Consider the following 16,919-nt stretch of genomic DNA (forward strand, 5'->3'; position numbering starts at 1 on the left):
GCGCTGTGCTTGGCGGGGCCTTACTTCCCGGGGAGGCAGAGCCGCCTCACCGTCCCCTCCGCCCCACGGGCCGCCGCACCACGCCCCCCCAGACCGGGAAGGCGGGGTGTCTAGCCCGCAACGCTTCCTAGTTCCCAGCCTTCCACCTTGGAACTCGACCCTCTTTAGGCCCTCGCACCTGAAAGTAGGGCGGGGGAGAGGGCTTCTTCCACTCAGGGGCTCCGATCGCAGCTTCTTCCTCGTGACGGAGGATTTTGCGACCACTCCAGGCATGACTACCTTTCCATTCACTCTCCTACCCTGGGGTCTCCAGCCGTGGCTAACGCGGCCGCCAGCCAAGATCCTGCTGGGCCCCTTCCCGGAAAAGTTCCCAGCTCTCTACCCCATCCTCCGCACCCATCCTCCAATGATCCTGGGCCACAACCTGGTGAACCTTGAAAGACGGTAAGTTGGGCTGGGAATAGGATGCCTGCAGATCCCGGTCGCAGCAAGAAGACAAGGCGGGCGGGTGGTGAACAGTGAGCCCTCGCGGCATCACATTGCTCCCAGGAGCTCGAAAACGGTTCCAAGTAAAGGAGCATTAACTACTAGCAGCTGAAGCAACACTGTTGGAGCCAGGGACTTCGGTGGTGGAGGGCAGTGGGGCTGGTTGAGGTGGTACTTGGCACCTCTGCTGCGGAACAAGCCTCTCCCTCATACCTACTCTGGCCCACAGACAGGACACCCATAGCTGCTTCATTTGGCGCTTGGATAAATAAGTCAATCGTGGGACCATTTATTCACCTAAATTGCGTAGGCCCTGAAAAATGAATGGCTCATGTAAAGATGCTCCAGATATTTCACTCCTGCCGCTGCCCACTAGGGCATCCTGTTTATACACCATGTGCATTAAGTGCATCACTCCGTTCTTCACAAGCTTATGAAGACCACCGTCTGCGGCATCCTACAAGGAAGGAGATGACTTCCAAACGGGCGAGTGGCTGAGTAAAAAGACCATTAACTGGCAGGACTGGGGAAAAGCCCTAATCTACCCCTCTTCACTGCCCTCTCCGGGTGGAAACAGACACATGAGAGGCAAGTGTAGAGCCTGGATTTGAACCCACAGCTGTCTGTTTCCATTACACCACTAACTCAAGAACTTAGCAGAATGAGAAAAGGAAATACTTTGCCTTCTTTGGCCTCAAGTTCCAGTCATCTCTGGGTCCAAACTTAGGAGTTGGTGTGATTCACAGGATTGGACTGGGGCCATCAGAGAGATACATCTGGTGTCTTCTGAACAATGAGCCTAGATTCATGTGCAGCTAAAAGAACAGGATTCTATTAACGTGAATATCCATGAACTAAAATCTAGGACAGTGAGAGCCAGCATATACTGAGTGCCCACAGGCACTGTCCTAAATCTTAAGTATCCTGTCATCCCAACCCAGGGGAAAGTAGGCTCTACATTTGTAATTGCCAGGGCCAGCCCCTTGGCACACTATTCACTGTTCTCCATCACCCACTGACTGAAAAAGGCACTGCCAAACCAATGTCCATGCATGCTTTGTGGCTGCCTGATGCTATGGACACAATCATTTGTCTGAGGCACAGACCCTTTGAGGGTCTCTGGTGGGAAAATTGAGGCAATCCTGGTGCTCCAGAAACAAGTCTTCTAGCTTTTAGAAGAGTTGTAAAGATCCCAGAAGATCGGAAGTCTGAAGCAGGAAGATCACAAATTCGAAGCCAGCCTCAGCAACTTAGTGAGGCCTTGAACAACGTAGCAAGACCCTGCCTCAAAAAAAAAAATTTTTTTTGTTTTGGTTCTACTTAGTTATACATGACAGCAGAATGCATTTCAATTTGTTGTACATAAATAGAGCACAATATCTCAGTTCTCTGGTTTTACTTTATGTAGTGTATTGCACCATTGATGCAATTATATATGTACCTAGGGTAATGATGTCTGTCTCATTCCACCATCTTTCCTGACCCATGCCCCCTCCCCTCCCCACCCTCCCTTTTACCCAAAGTTGCTCCATTCTGCCCCTCCCCCATTATGGATCAGCATCCACTAATCAGAGAAAACATTTGGCCTTTTGTTTTTTGGGTTTGGCTTACTTTGCTTAGTATGATATTCTCCAACTCTATCCATTTACCTGCAAATGCCATAATTTTATTCTCTTTCAATGCTGAGTACTATTTTATTGTGTATATACACTAGTTTTTTTAAAAAAAATTATTCTAATTTGTTATATATAACAGAAGAACACATTACAATTCACACTACACATATAGAGCATAATTTTTCATATCTCTGGTTGTATATAAAGTATATTCACACCATTGTCTTCATACATGTGCTTAGGGTAATGATGTCCATCTCATTTCACCATCTTTTTTACCCCCTTGCTCCCTTTTTTCCTATCTCTCCCCTTTGCCCCATCTAGAGTTCATCTAATCTTCCCATGCTCCCCCTCCCTACCCCACTATGAATCAGCCTCCTTATATCAGAGAAAACATTTGGCATTTGTTTTTTTGGAATTGGCTAACTTCATTTAGCATTATATTCTCCAACTCCATCCGTTTACCTGCAAATGCCATGATTTTATTCTCTTTTACTGTTGAATAATATTCCATTGTGTATATATACCACATTTTCTTTATCCATTCATCTACTGAAGGGCATCTAGGTTGGTTGCTCAGTTTAGCTATTGTGAATTGTGCTGCAATAAACATTGATGTGGCTATTTCCCTGTAGTATGCTGTTTTTCAGTCCTTTGATACCATAGTTTCTTTATCCATTCATCTACTGATGGACATCTAGGTTGTTCCACAGTTTAGCTATTGTGAATTGTGCTGCTAAGAACATTGATGTGGCTGCCTCACTCAATTGTGTTGATTTTAAGTCCTTTGGGTATAGAACGAGGAGTGGGATAGCTGAGTCAAATGGTGGTTCCATTCCGAGTTTTCTGAGGCATATCCATACTGCTTTCCAACGTGATTATACCAATTTGTAGTCCTATCAGCAATGTATGAGTATACCTTTTCCCCCACATCCTTATTATTGCTTGTATTCTTGATAACTGCCATTCTGTCTCAAAATTAATACACACACACACACACACACACACAGAAAGGGCTGGGGATGTGTCTCAATGGCTAAGTGCCCCTGAGTTCAATCCCTGGTCCAAAAATAAATAAATAAATAAATTGTAAAGACAGTTGAGTTTGAAATTTGGGTTTCCTAACTCTACCTGCTACTTCAACTCCTTCATTCTGCTCCCCAATTTCAGGTCCTATTTGATATTACAGTGGCGCAAAGTATCATGCAAGCCTTGAATGTAGACCTGGGTTCAAATGAAAATAAAAATAGTACCTACACATCACAGAATGTCTACATTAAATGGGGAGTTGCAAGTATGGGATTCTGTAAAGCACCTGGTACATGATAAGCATTCCATAAATGGCAACTGTAATTATTACATAACTATCATCCACACCTAACTAGCATTCAGTAGATATTAAAACAGTAATGTTAAGTGGTAAGAATCAAACAGAACTTTGCCACTACCTGGGACAAGGGCTTTCTAACAAAACAGAAACAAAGAACACTCAGAATGGAGGAAAGACAGACACTGTAGAGATAACTGGGGCCGAAGAACAGGAATGCTCTCAAGAGGGTCTGATGAAGAAAAGGGAGAAAGGAGCAATGAGCTGTTATATTTCATCATCAGAGAAGATTACTCTCTCACCTTGAGCTGATGGCCCAAGACCTTTCCTTATTAATACTGAGCTACAACAGTGGCTTGATCAAATCACATGGTGTCATTTGGGGTGTATGGATACCATCTGAAGGATCTTGATAAGACTCACCAAGGAACAAGCAGAGAATGATGGAAAAGCCACTTTGTGCCATCAGGTACACAAAGTCTCTGGACTCTGACAACATCTTATGAAGACTCTTCATTATTTAACTTTTCTTGCCATATTATTATATTTTTCAACTTTGTTCCACTGGATTATGAGCCTTCCAGGGCAAGAACCTCATTTCATGTAATGTGAGGTCTCCTTTCCAGCCCTAAAAAACATCATTGTGATAGGTAGATCACAAGATGCCCCCTAAGATGTCCACGTCTTAATCCTAGAATCTGTGAATATGTTACATGACACCAAGAACTTAGGAGCTATAATTAAGACTACAGAGACCCCTCCTTAGTGCTAAGCATCAAACCAAGGGTCTCAGACATGCTAAGCAAGCATTCTACCAATCCAAGGTTATGGACCTGAAAATAGGGAGTTTGTCATGGATTTTCCAGATTTGCCTAGTCTAATTATGTGAGCTATTAAAAACAGAGACATGTCTGTGGCTGGAGGTAGGAGAGCTGAAGAGGAATGGTCGGTCAGAGAAATTTGAAATGTGAGACATACTTGACTAGCTTTAAGGAAGGGACCATGAGCCAGGGAATGAGGCAGCTCTAGAAGCTGCAACATTCTCAGGCTGCCTACTGGGACTTCAGTCCTTTGGAGCATGGAACTGAGTTCTGCCCACATCCCAAATAAGCACAGGAGCAGGTTTTCCTCCAGAGCCTCCGGATGGGAGCCCAGGGTAGCAATATCTCCACTTCAGCCTTGAGAAAGAGCCAGAACACAGAAACCAAGTGAATACCATCAGACTTCTAAGCCTGGTGCTATTCCTGCCCCTTATTTTAGGAAGCATGCTCAGGGAGGATTCAAAACCTGCTTCGGTGGCCTGAGTGCTTGGGGCAGGGTTCAAACTTGTCTTCACATTCCAACTCCATTGAGCATGGTCTTCAATGCTGCAGCTAGGGTTTTATGGTTTGAAGATTATAATACCTTAGGCCAAATAAAAGCCAACTACAAAAAAGGACAAAACCAAGCCAACACCCCTCCCCCCAAAAAAACCAGAAAAACACCTCAAGCCTTTTTCACATTATGAAAATGTAAAGGCTTTTGAATATTGCTCCAAAGTAAATTTTGAACAAGTCAGGGTATAAACAAGTAAAAAACAAACAAATATTTTGATAAAGCAAAAAGAGAAATCCTCAAGTGGCTGTCAATGAGATAGCACTTCCTCCCACTCAGATGATCTTTCAGCCACTATTAATGTCCGTCCATCTCTTGAAATGAAAGGCTCTCAGTGTTTGCAGTGGGGTTTAGGAACATCTCTGACTGGAGTTTCCAGTCATGACCAATTTTTATTGTCAGGAAGTTCAATGATTTTCAGTCTGAAATTTATCTATTTTTCCCTTTACTTCTAACAACTAAGCAAAAAAGTTCCTCCCCCTCTTTCGGTCTTTCCATCTCTCAAATATTTGTGAACTGATATCACACCCTGCCTTTGGGTATCATTTTGCCAATCCTAAGCCTCTTTCAGCCTGCCTAAGTCAGTCATTCTCCCACACTACTGTGTCTTCATGCCCAAAACCCTTTTCCATTTATTTCTGTCCTAACATCTACTCTTGAACAGACAATGGTCTGCACAGTACAGAAGGTGCCATGTTCCAAAAGGCGAATTACACAATAACTTGCAGTGGAAAATTTAAGTGTTGTTGGGTAGTTGGTTAGAAAACTAGTACTAACAGCTTCTCTGCCTACAATTTAGACAAATAAAAGGCTATCATCCATTTTCCCCAATTCTACATAAAAGTTTATGGCTACAGATACAGCAACTAAAAGGTCAAGTGCTTACTACATGCTGCTGAAAACAGTATTGTGACTATTTACAAAGTATTTAAATAACTATTAGTATAATAGGCTAAATGGACATCACTTTTTGCAGTAAGTTTTGGATATATTTTTGAAAAAACATTTCTTCAAGAACTCTGGCTAAAATGTCATACCAGATTAAAGTTACAGCCAAATGGAATCAGACTCCACATTTCTTAAAGGCCAGAAATCTGGCCCAATATTCTCTGTTCTTACCAAGAACTAAAGAACTGTTTGTTTGCAGCAGTCTCCAGATAGATCTAATGTTGGCCCTTTCCAGAAGATTTTGTAACACTCTATTGAGAAAAACTCTAAAATTTGGCCAGAGTTGGCTGTTGTTTCTGATAGCATGTAAACCCTTCAGGCCCCTCATGAGCCATTTAGTACAAATTCCTAATTCATGTCAGTGTTGTCTCTAAACAACTTCAACCCCACGGAGTAATTTACTAGGAGGTACTATCTGGCCAGTTACCTTTCCTTTCTAGTCAATAACATCAAGTACCTTCTTTGTGTTCAACAAGCAATCATGGCATGGACTTCTGGAACTATAATTTTTGGCCAAATGAAAACCTTCTGAAAGTCATACCAAATAATTCTATACCCATTCAATTAGTTACAGAAGCTATTAATTTTAAGTGATTTTTGAGGTAACTGTAAGGATGCAGATAGTCAACAAAAGTAAATTATTCTCCATCCTGAAGCCAGCCCATTATCTGGTCCCAAAGGATTATTTCAGAATATACCAGTGAATTTCTTCAAGTGAGACAAATCTCTTAAATAATACTAGGCCTCATCCACTGAGTACCTACTGTGTACTTGACATTTTACAGCTACAATTGCTAATCCTTACAACCACAGGTTGGCACTATTATTGCCATCTCATACAGGGAGAAACAGGCTTCCAGTCCTTACTTATTATTAGCTCAAGGTCACAAAGCTATTTAAGTACCACAGCTAGAAACAAAACCCACATCAGATGGGCCCCAAAGTTTCCCCACCATTCCAGGCCTGCTCTTAATGTATTACTTTCTAAAACCACTAAAATTTCAGATGGTAAAGATGCTAGCTATAGGCTTTAATTTCCTGTTTCTTTTTCCTTAAAGTGACAATAATATTGAGGAAAATGGAAGGATATTTATATGTGACTGAACCTTTTAACTTGATGGGCCACTACGTTAACACTGGACACACGGAGATGAATAATGGTTTCTATATTCAAGGTGTTTATGGTCTAATGAGACACATCTACCCCCAAATGAATGGTCCCCCTTTTGCAGAGGAAGAAATTAAAGGCTGGTGAGGCCTGAATGTCTTGTCCTGACTTAGCTTCAGGAGGCAGAGACAGGACCAGTTACCAGGTTCTGCCAGCTCTACCTCTGCCTACTTTTTCACATCTATCTCCACTATTGACACCCTACTGCACTCTGCCATCTTCTTGCATGTGGACATCCATTCTGCAACCCTCAGCCCCACATGTTCTCTACACAGCAGCTACGGGGATAGCTGGAGACATCTCACTCCCCTGCTTTCAGTTCACTGCTTTGGTGGCCATCAGTTCTATTCACAAATATTCCAACTCCATCCTTTCTTTCTGGCACATGGTAGGGTTTAGAAGTTAAATGGGGCACATGACTTTCTTTGAACAATAAAATGGGAGCAAAAGTGATATGTATCACTTCTGAGTGGAAGCTTTAAGAGCACTTTTTCTCTTCTCTGCCAAAATGATGTTCTAGATAGTGGTTATTCTGTTAGCCTGGGCTCCATACTGAGAAAAAGATAGCAAGGTAGTCATGCAGTATGAAAAATAAATATGTAAAGCTGTATCTTCAACCACTCCAACTGCACTAAAATGAAACACAAAAGTCTTACCATAAAGAACAAATTCCAATATAACTATCTCCTATGTACCTTCTGATCTTATCTTGGGCCTGTCCTTCTCACTTGCGTATATGGCCACTTACAATTTTAAGAATGAGCCAAGCTCCTTTCTACCCTTTAATGCAAGATCCTTGGCATGGTTTGCTCTTTCCTAACCTTCAGAGCTCAGTTTAAAAATTACTTCCTCAGAGATGTCTCCCTTAATTACATCATTAAAGAAGACCTTCACTGTGATTCTCCATCACCACACCCTGATCACCTACTGCATGGCATTTCAGTTTGACTTTCTCCCAGTGGACTGTAAGCATTGTGAGGGAAGAACTTACCAATATCTCCAGTGCCCAAAACTCTACTTTCTAGAAAGTACCTTATCTATGATAGGCACGCAATAAAAACTTGGTAAATGAACAAATGAAAAGGACTAGACTCCAGAAATGAGATAGAACATTACAGATAGCCTATCACAGGAACAAATGGTGGTGGTAATGGTGAGGATGGAAGGGAACTCATGTTTACTGAGGACTGTCAGGGACCAGCACTGTTTTCGTACAGATCAGGCAACACAACTAGTAACAATTTTAACCCTGACCTCTAAACCATAACACTAGGGAAAAAATAAAACTGATAGTTTTTTTTTTTCCAGTAAGTACCTGTTGTACACATAAATTTTATTTATATACAAATACATTTCTATTCCAAGAACCAGTTTTTGTTTTTAATAGGATCATCCTAAAGTCTATTTCAGGCATCTCCTGTTTTCAGGGACCAGTGAGGGCAGAACAATACAGCAAATCCAAATCAGTAGATTTATCATTTCATTGGAACTTCATTCTTAAAGTCATTTTTTTTTTTTTTGTCAGAGGAAGAAGTCACTATGAATAGGAAGTCAAGTTCTGAATTTATTCTATGGGACTTGGGATCAACTTGTATTGGCTTAATTTATCCTCTGGCCCTATCACCAAAAACTATTCTGCTGGTCACAGAACATACAAAGCTGAATGCCAGCAAGAGCTCCAAACATCTAAAACAAATCAAACAATCTGGGTTTTTTATAGCTAAAGTAACAAAGAAAGTGGGCCTGCATAACTCCCAAACAGCTCTGTTATGCTCTGCATAGACTCTCGGGATTATCAGAGCAGAAGGACCCTCAGGGACCATTTACTTAAATCCCTTCCTTGAATAGTTTAGGAAATAGAGAAGCAAGTTTCCTGGCCCTGGTCTGGTGCTCTTCCCATGACCCCACACTGACTCCCTAACGAGAGCTGGTCTCGTCATGTCAAAGCACCCAGCAGGCACTATCCAGAAGCATTCAGCTGGTAAACTCCAAGGTTTCTTTTTTTTTTTTTAATATTTATTTTTTAGTTGTAGTTGAACACAATACCTTTGTTTTATTTATTTATTTTTATGTGGTGCTGAGAATCGAACCCAGGGCCTCGCATGTGCTAGGCGAGCGCTCTACCACTGAGTCACAACCCCAGCCCAACGTTTCTCTTATACTGCATCACTTAGAAAACCCTGAGCAGAAAGAACATACACAATGAAACAAAGGAGATCAGCAAGAGTTATTTTAATTTTCTATTAAACATTCTTCCAAAAGCATTATATTTATCCCGTATCTTAGATGTAAGAAATAACATTAGAATTAGAAAAACTAGGAAGATAAATGCAGATAATTAACCAAATATGAAAAAGAAAAATTATAATAAAAAGCTGAGAGCTTTATAAACTTAAATGATTATGAGATAATAATTTGAAAACTATGCATCTAAAATTAAACTTTTTTCAATTATTTTTAGCAACAGCATTTTATGACACTAATACCCTGATTTTTCAAGAAAGAAACCCATTTACAAATATTTTTACTTTAAAAATAGGCCTGTGTTTGCTATAAATGCCCTCCCCTCCAACACAAGCTCTGATTTTATCACTTTATTTGGGAAGAAAAAAAAATCTTTTCTGATGTCATGAAATGCAAAAGTTTACAAGTTTTGTTTTGTTTTGAAATCTCAGTACAGAATTTTAATTATTAGTAAGAAACTGATTCGGGTCATTAAGTGCATAACACTAATTACTGGTCAGCTTCTGCTATTCTGTTTCTTCCCTAGTTCTCCCAAGAAAAACTTACACTGAATCTTCAGCAGAAAAATCCTTAAATATAACTTCTAAGCAAAATGAGAGCTTTTGTTTGCATAGTTTTTAGATTTTTTACTGTTCCTAATTTTATTCTGAAACTAATTTACCCCAAGCCATAATTACCATATTAACTTTGTCATGCACAGTTGTATGCAATTCCTCAAAGCAGTAGGACACCATCAGGCTCTGTTTACCAAGAGCATAGGAAAAACACAATTGGTTACACACCCATTTAACAAATCTGTCTCATGCTATTTGCCAATGTGTAGTTTCAGTCTAAGTTCTGACAATGAAATATGTGGATATAGATCTATATATCTCATCTCGATTTTCCAAAGCTGCCAAAGGGAATTCTTCACAGCTTAGCTTTGCCTGGTTGAAGCTGAAGATTTTGTAACTTCATTGCCAGGCCCATGTTGCCAGTGATTTTCAATTTGCCTTGAAAGAAGGCCTGTAAGACAAAAAAATACTTATTACTTGGTGGTTTTTGTTTTGAGATTGCTAATGTTTCTAAACTATCCATCCCTGAGATCTGGTATCTACATCACATAACTTTATTCAAAATACAACATTTGGTTTTCTGGAATAGACACAGAACCAGAATACTCAGGAAGAAGAATATGTAAAGGACATGCTTTACCTATAGCACTGGAAGGAACATCTTTTAGAAACGGAATCTGTCTTTACCTGCCTTACTCAAAGGTGGTACTTTTTCCTCAATATTAGGCAAAGAAAATTCATACTAGATGGTTTTCATTTAAAAACATTACATATGGGTTGGAAATACAAACTGAAATTCTCAGTAAACTGCTGGGAGAAGAAGCACACTCAAAACACATTTGGAAAACTCTTGGGATTCAATACCATGCAGATGAAATGCCACCAACTGCTTTGCTCTTTGCTATCCCTGATAAAGGATGGATTCTCCATCCTCAGGAGGACAGGCCTTCTGCTGTAGGTGCTCAAATTACTCTCTGGCTCAGTGAGAGGGATTAGACCACTCTGAAGGGCGGGGCTGTGAGCTGTTCCATTTAACAAGGCCTGGGATTAGATCACACAATGTTCGAAATGTTACCATGTAACAAAATCCTGGGGAAACTCTAGAGAAATAGCAAAGTTGGGACTGAAGCATGATTTTCTTGACATGATCTCAGTTTTTTAACTCAATTCCTGAAGTAAATAAGAGCTAGATGAGAAAAGTTTCTGATAATCTTAGCTTTTACACAAGTACACTGAAAAGTAAGGATCTTTGCTGTTTTTTTCTATACCTCCCGGTAAGGGTGACTAATTCCTTTTTTTTTTTTCTCCTCTGTCTGGACAAACTAAATATTTCCCTCTTTATATGGCACAATGCCTCTGTCTGATGATTTAAAGGTCAGTTCTCTCAGACACAATATATTTAACATATGTCACTTAGAAATATGGACCAGTAGCAGCCCAAGAGAAACTCATCATCTTCTCCTTTTTTTAAATTAAAAAATAAAATTTTTTTTTTAAACTAATAGAGAAAACATGAATCTCTCTCTTTAGAGAACCCAAACATAAGGATCATTTTAATCTGGCCCCTAGGTGTTCTTCATGTGTGCTTTTAGACTGGAGAGCACATTGCTTTGTTTCAACTGTAGCCAAACACTGAAAGTAGAATTTCCATTGCATTTAATGATTTCCAGTCAAATCCTCTACTGAGCATAAGGGAAGACCATTATCACATTAATAGAAATGTCTGCCATTTTAATCTTTAATTCCACTGGATGCTAACAGGTGCTGAATGAAAATAAGCTAACACCTTTCCCCCCCCAAAGAGGCAGAACATAGATAAACTGAGGGAATGAGGGCAGCAGATGTGTGAAGTTTGAGAACCCTGCCAAGACTGTGGACAGTATGTGCCATGGGACTGGGAATAGCAGCTGGGAAGGAGGATGACAGCCAGCTCCTATACTGGTGGCCTCTGTTTCGTCCAGGTTTCTGGAGCAGGCTCTGTGGGTAGAAATGTCAATGCCATGGTGTGGATTCAGCTAAAATGGCACACAGGCACATCTCTTTCTAAAAGGCATTTAAAAAAGAATATAAGTGGGAGTCAGAGTTGGTTGTCTGGGCTAATCTTATGAATTACCAGGGAACAACAGGAACAGGACCTGAAATGAATAAGGCTCAGGAAATTAAAAGAAAGGTTTTAGTTTTTTGTTGTTATTTGTCAATGTATCAAGTTGACAGAAAGTTCAGCTTGTCCTGTCTATTGAATGCTGTGCCACCTGAGTATAAGGAGTCAATAGATCATTTGGGGACCAGGATGATCCAAACAAGTTATAAATACATTTTAGACCAATAAAATTTAATCCAGCAACAGTTTATAAACCCTAAAAGCATCAGGCATTGTGCTAAGTTCTAGAAACACAAAGATCAATAAGATGTGGTTTGTCCTCTGAAACTCACAATCTAATGGGGACAGGCACATTAAGGCACTATGGTAAGTGCTAAGCTAGCAGCCCAGTAAGTGGTTCAAAGAGGAACTGCTATATCCCCCCAACAACCTGGAAGTAAATCCTTGGAGATAACATCTGAGCTAATTTCAAAAGACAAGGGAAGGACATCAGGGAAGGACAGTTCAGAGAAAAAAAAGAACATGGGCAAAGATGTCTGTTCCCAGTACATCCTCCCTCCATTGGAAGCGTGAGTTCCTCTCCACTGTGCACTACTAACTTCTAGTTATCCTGGGGGCCACTCCTTATTGTTTCCTCTGTGAGGCGTCCCCTGATGGTCTAGAACACGTAGCTGCTCCTTCTTCCACCCTCCCCAGTGACTTCAAACCAAGTATGGCACCTTGGATCTTTGGCCACATTTGATTTTTTAAGACCTGTCTTGTTCCAAACTGTGCTTACTCTAAGCATGGACCTATTTCCTACTCTTCCAGCACATAGGACAGGGTGTCTGGCACATAGCTCACTGCACAGGTGCCTGCCATTTTTAGGTGAACATTTGGGAGAACACTGAGTTTTGTATGTCTGACCACTTTGCACTTCAGGAAGGAAGTTGAACGGGAAGGCTAAAAGATCCACCTAGTAACAGGATATACATCAAACTCACCGACTGAGGATTCATTTTACCAGTCATTAAAGCCAGTAAGTCCGAGTCAGCCATGGTGATTGTGCAGTCAGCCTTCTTATCTAAAACAGAGACATGAAGGAGAAGGAAGAGAAAAGGGAGAGTGTTCAGTTTCCATATACATTTTAGTCAAGAGCCACTGACTGCAATAGAACCATACCCAGTCTGAAGCAGCATAGGGAAATGGGCATTCACCTACACTTCTATAATAGCCTAGTAAGATGTGCATAGACTACAACTTCCATATCTAACTGAATGAATTAATTAAGTAAATTATGGTATAGTCATACAATGGGATACAATGCAGTCATTATAAGGGATGATGTGAATCCAGACTTACTGACCTGAAGAAATTTTCATGTTATATTACACATGACTTTGCTATATAAGCCAGTTACCAAAAAAAGCTGTATGATCTCATTTCTGCTTAAAACAGTATCCAAATACATAAGAACAGGACAAACATCTGTCCCCTTAGACAGCAATATTTCCACTTAGACAGCAATAAATTACTAATAGTTATTGTGGACAGATCTAAGGTGACCCCTATGACCTCTGCCTCTTGTCATATATACATGCCACTGTGTAATCCCCTTCCCTCCAATTTGAGTAGGACCTATGACTTGCTTCTAGCCAAAAGAATGTGGCGACAGTCAGGGAATGGCAGTCCTGAAATTTTTCTTATGTTATATAAGCCTCCATCTTACTAGCAGACTCACTAGTGACTCTTCTGCTGGCTTTGGATAAACTAGCTGCCATGAGTGACCTTCTCACAGAGAGGGCTATGCTTCCTCAGGAGCTGGAGGGACTCTGACCTGGAGCCAGTAAAATACTATAGCTGTCATTCTCACATCCATAGGAAATGCATCCTGCCAGCAAATGGAGTGAGCCTGATGCCAACCCATTCACAGCTAGGCCTCCAGATGAGGGCCCAGCCCTGACCAACACCTTGATTGCAGCCTGTGTGACCCTATGCAGAGGACCCAGTGACGGTGTCCTCAGCCTCCTTAACCATGGACATTTACAATAAATGTGTGTATTATTTTAAGCTTCTAATTTTGTGATAATTTATTATGCAATAAAAGAAAATGAATACAGTTACCTAGATCCAAAGTTAACAAATTTGCTGTATAAAGAATCAGACACAGGGGTGGGGGTGGGGTGGGGAGGCTGGGTTGTGGCTCAGTGGTAGAGCACTTGCCTAGCATGTGTGAGGCACTGTATTCGATCTCAGCACCACATAAAAATAAATAAATAAAATAAAGGTACTGTGTCNAGAGAGAGAGAGAGAGTTGGGTAGTGATTTTATATATATATATATATATATATATATATATATATATAAAATATTATATCAGCACTAGTAAGAATGAAGAGCAACTGAAAAGTCAACCCAATAGCAGAGTTGCAGGTACTCTGGAAAACAGACTGGAAGCTTCATATAAACTACATAGCTAGTTCACATACCATGTGAACTAGCTATCCTACACTTACACATTTTCCAAAAGGAAAAGAAAACTTACGTCCACACAAAATCCAGTATGTGAACATTTATTGTGGTTTTATTTGTAATTGTCCAAAGCTGGAAAGAGCCCAAATATGCTTCAACCAGTGAGGGGATAAAGTACTCAGCAACAAAAAAGAAACTACTTGATAATATACAAGCAACAATGCATGAATCTCAATGAGAGAAGCAGGCTCCAAAAGCTACACTTTTATGATACAATCTGTATGACACTGTACGAAACGCAAAACTACAGGGACAGAAATCAAATCAGTGCTGGCCAGGTCCTGAGGGCAGGAGGAGGGGGATGACTACAAAGGGACATGAGGACACTTTCTGGGGGTGGTGGTGGAAATATTCTATATCTTGAATTTTGGTAGTGGTTATACATCTATGCATTTGTCTAAATTCATAGAATTGTTCAACTAAATAGGGTAGATTTTATTCTATAAAAATTATACCTCAATGAACATTACTTAAGAAAAAAAACCTGTCAGTATCAAGTACTGTCAAAAACATGGAACTGAAACTCTCATATTAAGTGGAAGGAAATATAAAATAGTGCATCTACCTTAAAAACCCGTTTGACCACACTGTACCTTATAACCTAGCATTTTTACCTCTGTGTATATGTCCAATGGAAATGAGAACAGATCCATTAAAAGACAAAAGAACGTTCAGAACAGTTTTATGAATAAGCCTCCAAGATGGGAACAACGTTAAGAAACAATCAGTCAATAAACAAATTCCAGGGCATTCACACAGTAAAAACAAGCTATTGCTACATGCAACCATAATACTGAAATTTTAGGCTGCCAGGTGAAAGAAGCCAGACTTAAAAATGAGTAAATATTGTATGGTTCCATTTATATGAATTTCCAAAATAAATAAAATCAATCTGTGGTGAAGGATTCAGAACACAATGTAGATGGTGATGGGTAGGGCCTGGGGGAGGCTTATGGAATGCTGGCACCATTCTCCATCCTGACCTGGGAGGTATGTGCATCTACAAACATTCATCAGCTGTACACTTAGATTTATGCCTTTTACCACAGGCTAGAATTTAATAAAAATATTACCAAAACAAAGCAAAAAAAAAAAAAAACACAAAAAACAGGTGGTAGGCTATATTTGGTCTATATGCATAATTCACCAATTCCTGGGCTATGTGGTAGAATTCTGGTGTACTCTTCTCTATTTTTTCTAAATTTTTCATGCCAGGTGTATATTGCCTAAACAATACAACATTTAAAATGTTAATTTTAGTATCATCAAAGTAAAAAGACTGAACAACAAGAACTAATATCTCCTTGCTAAATCAGCCATGTTTACCTTGGGCAAATGGGATGTGTCAAATGCAAAGGGAAAATTTCACTAAGAGACCAGTTTTTTTAGCAGTTGATATTTTAGGCAATCTACCAACATAACAATAGTGCTTTAGCAGCTGGCTCCACCTCTCATTAAGGATTAGAAAATTAAAAAAAAAAAAGAGGACTGCCTCAAATTAAAGTTGACCACTTTCCAAAACCAAGGCACTTTCTAGTCTACTTTTTATTCACTGTACTTATCTGAAACCACCTTATGTATTTACATATTTTTCTGCTTGTATTTGTCCAAGAGAATAAAAACTTCAAGGGGGCAGAGCCTCATCAGTTCTGTTCACTGTTGTGTTCCCAGGCTACTGAAGAATGCTTTGCACATAAAGAGCAATCAGTAAATGGCTCAGTCAACCTGTGCCTTAATATGAGACAGAGGTAAACTGTTAAAGCATGGCATGCCCATATTATTAAATAACTAGCAAGAGAGAGAAAAAATGTTTTTATTTTATGTCTTACAACTCAGGAAGAGTCTCTAACTCAATGTCATTCTATCCTAGTTACTAATGAAATTTTCTCTTATTATGGGGAAAAAAAGGTTTAAAGCCTTCAAAGTAAAGGAATTTACAGTCTAGAAAATGAGTTCTATTGTAGATTTTATATATATATATATGAGAGAGAGAGAGAAGTAAAAAGCTAACAAAGTGAGATAGTTGGGCCTGGTTCTAATATTCCAAGAAAGGACTCCTAGTCACTGAAAGGTGACTTGGGGTAGGGGTGCAATCTGTGGCTGCTGTAATACTGACATCTATGGTACCCTCACAATGCTAAGCAGTTCACATACCTGGCCTCATCTGATCTTTATAACAATTCTATGAGAGTTAGAGAGGTCAAAAAACTTGCCCAAGATCACACAGCAGATTCATGTTGTCAAAGCCCATACTCCCAACTCCTGTATTCTATGGCTTTCTTCGGTTATAGGAAAGATGCAAACATTCCTGTTATAGTTTGGATCTAGAATGCCCCCAAAAGCTCATATGGTGAAAACATAATCCCCAATGCAGCAAGGCTCAAAGGTGGGGCTTTTGGGCAATGATAGGTCATGTGCACTCTGACTTCATCAGTGGATTCATCCATAGTTGGATGGACTACTAGGAGGTAGTATCTAGTTGGAGAAGTTAGGTCACTAGTAGTGTGCCTTCTTTCCCTCTCCCCCTCTCCTTCCCTCCCCCCTCCCTCCCTCTCTCTCCCCCTTTCCTCCCCCCTCCCTCCACCCCTCC

General features: G+C 40.2%; 2 protein-coding genes across 7 annotated transcripts in view; both read right to left on the reverse strand.

Annotated features, from left to right (window-relative positions):
• Podn (podocan) overlaps window positions 1-511 on the reverse strand; it is a 34,360-nt gene extending 33,849 nt beyond the window's left edge. For 3 of the 5 annotated variants that reach the window (XM_048815363.1, XM_048815362.1, XM_048815361.1), the window contains exon 1: window positions 425-506. The gene's annotated coding sequence lies outside the window, so the exon portion shown is untranslated. Of the gene's footprint in view, window positions 1-424 lie in introns of all 5 variants that reach the window. The other 2 variants (XM_048815360.1, XM_048815364.1) reach the window with 2 other exon arrangements.
• An 8,625-nt stretch (window positions 512-9,136) lies between these two features.
• The window catches only part of Scp2 (sterol carrier protein 2), a 113,454-nt gene continuing 105,671 nt past the window's right edge, over window positions 9,137-16,919 (reverse strand). For both annotated transcript variants that reach the window (XM_015484986.2, XM_015484985.2), the window contains 2 exons: window positions 12,802-12,881; window positions 9,137-10,168 (listed from right to left, as the gene is read on the reverse strand). In XM_015484986.2, coding sequence (XP_015340472.1) covers window positions 10,073-10,168; window positions 12,802-12,881 — 176 coding nt within the window. In that variant the 3' untranslated portion in view covers window positions 9,137-10,072. The remainder of the gene's footprint in view (window positions 10,169-12,801; window positions 12,882-16,919) is intronic.

This window comes from Marmota marmota, unplaced genomic scaffold (genome assembly GCF_001458135.2).
Source record: "Marmota marmota marmota unplaced genomic scaffold, marMar, whole genome shotgun sequence".
NCBI lineage: Eukaryota > Metazoa > Chordata > Mammalia > Rodentia > Sciuridae > Marmota > Marmota marmota.